A 5,955-nucleotide genomic window follows, 5' to 3' on the forward strand; every position below is an offset into this window, starting at 1 on the left:
AAGATTTGCCTCATTCATTAAGTAAAAAGAAGTTATAGTGTTAAAAAATTCCCTCATATTATAAAAATTATTTTTTCTCCCGACAAGATTTTACCCAAAAGTTTTGCCCCCTACTAATGTCTGAAGCTTCATTTCTTTTAGATCATGCAAAGAATCATGAAAGGAACGGCGGATCAGTGTTGAAATACTCTAGCATTTCTTCCATTCTAATTTGTCAAATTATAAAAGCATATTGAGTGATGTCGTGGCCTTGCGGTGGGGCACGTGTATATCCGACATGCCAATCCACCAATCCTTCACGGATCTCTCGACCGACCAGGTGCAAGGCCCCATATGCGATACTATTCCAAAGATATATTCTAATGGTCCATTTCTAGAATAGAAGAGCATATATAGCCGATTAGCCGTCGTAAGCATGTGACTTCATATCATACACAGTGTCATATGCCGCTCTTTTTAAGTTTGTATGGAATAAAACTTGGTAAAGCTTGGAATGCTTCATGTGTTTGATCCACGCATTAAGAACAACCTCTTTGAGGTCCGGTAAAGCGGCCCAAAAATTCTCAAAATTGAAAGAATGTGGCTCCCTTGGTGCTCAATCATCCGCAAACAAGAGTCGACAAAGATAGGATAGCAACGAAAACAAGGCATAGAGGACGTGGGTGATGTGAGTGTCTCATTCTTTATTACAAAAGGCTGAGTCGAGCTTGCGAAGAGTGGGGTTATTTCTCTTTCATCGTTTCAAGTGAGCCTCTGGTTTTGGAGAGTAATCTCCTTTACACCATAAGAATTCAAAGCTGCCCGAAAACGGCTTATTCTCCTCTTACTTTTTTTGACGAGCACAATATATTTGATTGAATTATCGCAATGTAATCCATCTGGTGTCGTTTGGTGGCTTATGAGAGATGAGCTCGGAGAAGAAATCGTCTTTGCGAGGTGCAGCCGTTGGGCGGTGAATTTGAAGCTAGTATTCATTTCCTTTTCTCGCAAAAGAGCCGAAAGACGGAACCCGGAAGCAATTATACACCTGTGACCGAGGCAGATTGGTCATCCCATAATAACATTACCCCTCGGGTTGCAATGACCAACCTTGAGTGAAGTTTCTTAGGAAAGATTGTGAACCACTCTACTCTTAGCGACGAGGGCGAGCAATCAGGGCTCAATAGACTCGGATGCGCGCAATGCATGGCCCAGTTCTTTTGAGCGGATTATATGGACAATCTCCTCTGAAAAATCTTAAGCCAAAAGAACAAGATTGCCTCTCCAAAATCTTAAGGATTTCGCAGAATCCTAGCACAATTCAAAATCTCCAAAATTGTTGGATTTTCCCAAAATCTCAGGATTTTGGATAGTCCCCAAAGAAAATGTTTGGAGTTGACAGAGTGCTCTATTGCAGCAGGTTATTATGGCAAAAATGTCACCGAGCCATGCAAAACAGATATACTCTCTCCGTTCCTAAATATTTGTCTTTTTAGACATTTCAAATGACTACTATATACAGATGTATGTAGACTTATTTTAGAGTGTAGATTCACTCATTTTGCTCCGTATGTAGTCACTTGTTGAAATGCCTAGAAAGACAAGTATTTAGGAACGGAGGGAGTAGAAGATAACGAGAGCGCATGGGCCTCGATGCCCCATATGTTCGTTGAGCTCCAACTCGACCAGGGCCAGCCCTACGGTTCCAGTGCCGCTGGCCCACCTCGCCGTCCCAGACCTCGTCGCTGCCAGCCAGGTCGTCGCCGCCACTGGTCCAGATTCTCGCCGCAGCCCATCTTCCTTCGCCGCCCCTATGCCATCTGCCACCGCTGGGACTCCGGACATCCAAACAAGGTTGGATACTAGCACAATACAAAGGGCAACGATATCATGTACTAGATTTCCAACAACATCCATTGATTGGGAGATATGAGACATTCAACCATCGTCATTCTTCTTTACGAAGTGTCATCGAAAGAGCGTCTGATGTTCTCCAAATGAAATGGCGAATTCTTGAAGGCATACCTCAGTATAAACTGGAGACCCAAAAGATGGTTGTCATTGCATGCATGTGTCTCCATAATTGGACTCGTGATAGCAAGTTACGTGATGAGCATTTTGACAAGTTTGAGAATGCTGCATATGTGCAACCTCCATTGCTGTTTACAGGTGCCAACACTCTACCACCAGAAGATGATGACGACACCATGAACACAACACGCGAGGCGATTGCTGCTAGTCTCATACCTTGAGATTATTCGTTCTATTTTTAGTTCACCCACTTTTGTAACGAACAAAACTTTAAAACCATTGTAGTTGTAATATTTAGCACTTTATGATATTCGTAAATCACTTCCGTGCTCATATTTGACAAGATATTAATAAAGTGTTGACAATTCATCAAACGATTTCTTTCTAAGACTACTACACACATTTCGACGCTCAACTGAATACACAATCTTAAACTCGAATCTTAGAAAAGAACTTGACGGCAGATTTTGTGGAAAGCAGATTGTGAAAGAACTTTTTAGAATCTTGATTCTGCAGAATCCTGCGGGGAAAGAACTAGCCATAAACAGGCGAAAAACAAGGACGAACACAGGTACCATACGGCTTGCCGTCACAACTCACAATGTTCAGGTCCAGCAGCCGGTGGCCGAAAGAGCGGAAGCAAAGAAAGCGAAGCAGTAGCGGAAGACAAATAATCAACGTCGGAAAGCGAAAAGCGAAGCCACGGGCCAACGGCGCGGCACGCGGCCGCGTCGACAGCTCGCCGTGCGCGCAGGCACGGGTGGTGGCGATGGTCGCGTGCGCGCGAACCAATCTAGCTGTAACTAGTAGCAGATCTGGTGACGAGCAGCTGGCTAGCTAGGCCGGCGCGCATTGATCTCGCGGGCGCGGCGGCCGTGGTGGCCGCTGTCACGGGTGCGGACCCTCCGGGTTGTGCCGGCCATTGGCGCCATACCGGGGATAGTCCTCGATGTCGACCTCCATCACCACCCTCACCGGTCCTCGGCCTCGCGCTCGCTCCTCCACGGTGGTCACCGTGAACCCGGGCACTGCCTCCTCCTCCTGCATATATACCATGGATGAAACAGAAAAGGTTGATCTCCACTCTAGTTTTGCTATGTGCATCAGCGACTATCTAAAACGGCAAGTAGTACCTAACAAACTAATCAATCGGTGGGGATGGAGAGAGGGGCAAGGCAAACCTGTGGCGCGGCCTTGTCCAGCGCAGTCGCCGCTCCATCCTTCCGGTGAGGGTCAGCACTCGCTGCACGGATCGACGAAGCGATTGATCGGTAAGACAAACAGTCGCACCAAGCAAGAACAAGAAGAGAGACGGGTGGTATTCGCCTGGTGCGTACCTGCAGAAGCCGCGGCGCCGAGGCGAGCAAGGCAGCAGAGGGAGAGGAGCACCAGGAGCGCCGCGACGAGGCGACCTTGTCGTTGCTGCTGCCGCGGCTGCGCCATCACATCGCCGAGCGCCACCGAACCAGGAATCCCCTCTCTCCCCCTCTTGCGCGCACGCGCGTGTGAATGAAGGAAGACAGACAGATGTGTTGTGCTTCGTTCTTTGCTTGGCTTCTCCTCCTGGGCGATTTGACTTGTGCACAGTGGCCGCTTTATACAGAGAGCGTCGGCTCATGCGCGCGCGTGCGACGAGGAGCGAGTGGGGGATCCGTGGGTGGCGGTGCGGCCCTTCCCTCCCGCAGCGGCAAACGACCTCTACGTTACCGACGAAAACGCAAAGAGCCGTCTGGATAGATAGAGTAGGTGCCAACAAACGTAGGCAAATGTTTGATGTGGATACACTGTTCACACGGAAGGAAGAGGTCCGTCCGGTCAACCGCCGCATTATTTATCGCCTCTTTCGCTCTGCGCGCTGTCGGGCAGGCGCACGACTTTTGTTGGCATATGCCGAGATTCCGGGTGCGCGCCAGCCACGGCCCTCCTATTCTAAGCAAAACCTGGGATGGGGTCACCAACCGCTTATTATTTAAGCGTTTGAAAAATTGGGCAAACTCCAGCTTAGGATCTGCTCCCCCACTTGTGTGGTTATACTAGTAGTAAAATAAATCGCGCCACAGCAATGGGGTACTGCAGATAACACAGAGAAACCCAATTATTTGTCAGGTCTCATGATTCGAGGTTTGTCTCATGCTATGGGCTTAGCTGGTCGGTGTTTGGCTTGGCTGTCATATGCCGATCCACCTCTCATCGACTAAAATGCGCAGAATCAGGATGCGGATTACCTGAGCTCCAGCGGATGAACAGTAAAAACTGGAAATATTGTAAAAAATAGAATGACATTGGTTTTTTTGCCACGACTTTCACAAATGTCATTTCAAGATGAAACTGTGCAAGCATTGAAAACATTTGCCAAACTTTGTCAACAACAAAAATTTAGATATTTTTATTTTTTTTATTAGTTTTTTTGGATTTAGCATCGCCGCAGGCCCATGGACGACGGCGACCTCCTCCTCCTCGACCGCGCGGGTGGGCAGGAGCACCGGGCCAATGTCGACGACCGTCGGTGTCGGCGGCTCCCCCTCCTCGTTCGCCATCTCCTTCGCGCCGGGGTTTTCTCCCCGGCCGGCGTACACTCCAACTCCACCCGCTCCGGTAAGAACAATCCCTCTACTCTTATATTTGTAGATTAGGGTTTTCATCATTAGCATGCTCCGGTGAGATGTGAATCAATTTGATACGATTCGATTCGATTGGAATCAAATCGATTCCTTATTGTGCGGTAATGTTCATAGGCAGGGTAGTGTTCATGCTTGTTCTGTGTTTCATGTGCATGCCTAGTATAGTGTTCATAGGCATGCAAGATTGGTGTGTGCTTAGTGCTCATGATGTACAATCTGTTCACGGCCATGGTAGATTGTGTTTGATGTTCACGGTTAGTGCTCATGTGCAACAATGTGTTCATGATGCTAGCCATATTGTTGCTGTCTTTGATGTTCTTCCTAATTGTTCATGTGCATGTTATCTAGATTGGTATGTGTTTCATGTTCATACTTAGGGTTCATGGGCATGCTAGCTATATTGGTGGTGTGCTGTCTTTGATGTTCCTGCTTAGGGTTCTAGTACAAATGTGCATGCTAGCTTTACGTGCATGGTTCTCATGGTAGGTAGGACCAATGTGTTTGCTACTTTAGGAATAAGTACAAATGTAGCATGATGTCAATGCCCTATTACTAATCCATGTCATCTTACCTGACAAGGTGATGAAGATGGAGCGGGACAGGGCCGGTGGAGGAGCCCATGTCGTCGTCGTCGCCGAGGCCGTCGTGGACTTCATCCCCACGAACCACTGGCTCAAGAGGGTGTACCTACCTGGCAGGGTCGCCTTCATGATCCAGCCACGTTCAAGGGGACGAGCTCCTAGGACCGGCCACGAGGAGGGGTCCCAAGAGCCGCTTCGGTTCTACGTGCAAATCATGGACGAGGAGGATCTGGCCGTGCTCATCATCCCTCCCAAGTTCCAGGAGGTGACGAGGCATTGGCTCGTGCTCAAGACCAAGTGCGTCGTCATGCAGTCTGCAAACAAGTGGTGCGAATTCTGGGTGCAGGTTCAGACCTTCGAGGGGCAGATGGTGCTTGGTCGGGGATGGCACTACTTCTGCCGTCGCCACGGGATTGTCCCTGGCGACCTCGTTGAAGGAAATATGCCCTAGAGGCAATAATAAAGTTGTTATTTATATTTCCTTATATCATGATAGATGTTTATTATTCATGCTAGAATTGTATTAACCAGAAACTTAGTACATGTGTGAATACATAGAAAAACAGAGTGTCACTAGTATGCCTCTACTTGACTAGCTCGTTAATCAAAGATGGTTAAGTTTCCTAGCCATAGACATGAGTTGTCATTTGATGAACGGGATCACATCATTAGAGAATGATGTGATTGACTTGACCCATCTGTTAGCTTAGCACAATGATCGTTTAGTTTGTTGCTATTGCTTT

The 5,955-nt window shown here is 47.8% G+C and overlaps 1 protein-coding gene across 1 annotated transcript; it reads right to left on the reverse strand.

Annotated features, from left to right (window-relative positions):
* Positions 1-2,343: 2,343 nt before the first annotated feature.
* Positions 2,344-3,716, reverse strand: LOC125548276. Its single transcript, XM_048711925.1, has 3 exons — positions 3,348-3,716; positions 3,192-3,253; positions 2,344-3,051 (listed from the first exon to the last, which is right to left on the reverse strand). Exons 1-3 carry the CDS (start codon positions 3,451-3,453, stop codon positions 2,899-2,901), a joined length of 321 nt encoding a protein of 106 aa, XP_048567882.1. The 5' UTR covers positions 3,454-3,716; the 3' UTR covers positions 2,344-2,898.
* Between the last annotated feature and the right edge of the window lie 2,239 nt (positions 3,717-5,955).

This window comes from Triticum urartu, chromosome 3 (genome assembly GCF_003073215.2).
Source record: "Triticum urartu cultivar G1812 chromosome 3, Tu2.1, whole genome shotgun sequence".
In the NCBI taxonomy this organism is placed as follows: domain Eukaryota; kingdom Viridiplantae; phylum Streptophyta; class Magnoliopsida; order Poales; family Poaceae; genus Triticum; species Triticum urartu.

What these genes read in the sequence shown, in the direction of transcription:
- LOC125548276 (XM_048711925.1), bottom strand. Translation starts at nt 3,453, where the DNA reads ATGGCGCAGCCGCGGCAGCAGCAACGACAAGGTCGCCTCGTCGCGGCG. An exon ending in CGGCGCCGCGGCTTCTGCAG is followed by an intron (nt 3,254 to 3,347) that starts GTACGCACCAGG and finishes CGATCCGTGCAG; the next exon opens with CGAGTGCTGACCCTCACCGG. An exon ending in TGGACAAGGCCGCGCCACAG is followed by an intron (nt 3,052 to 3,191) that starts GTTTGCCTTGCC and finishes GTATATATGCAG; the next exon opens with GAGGAGGAGGCAGTGCCCGG.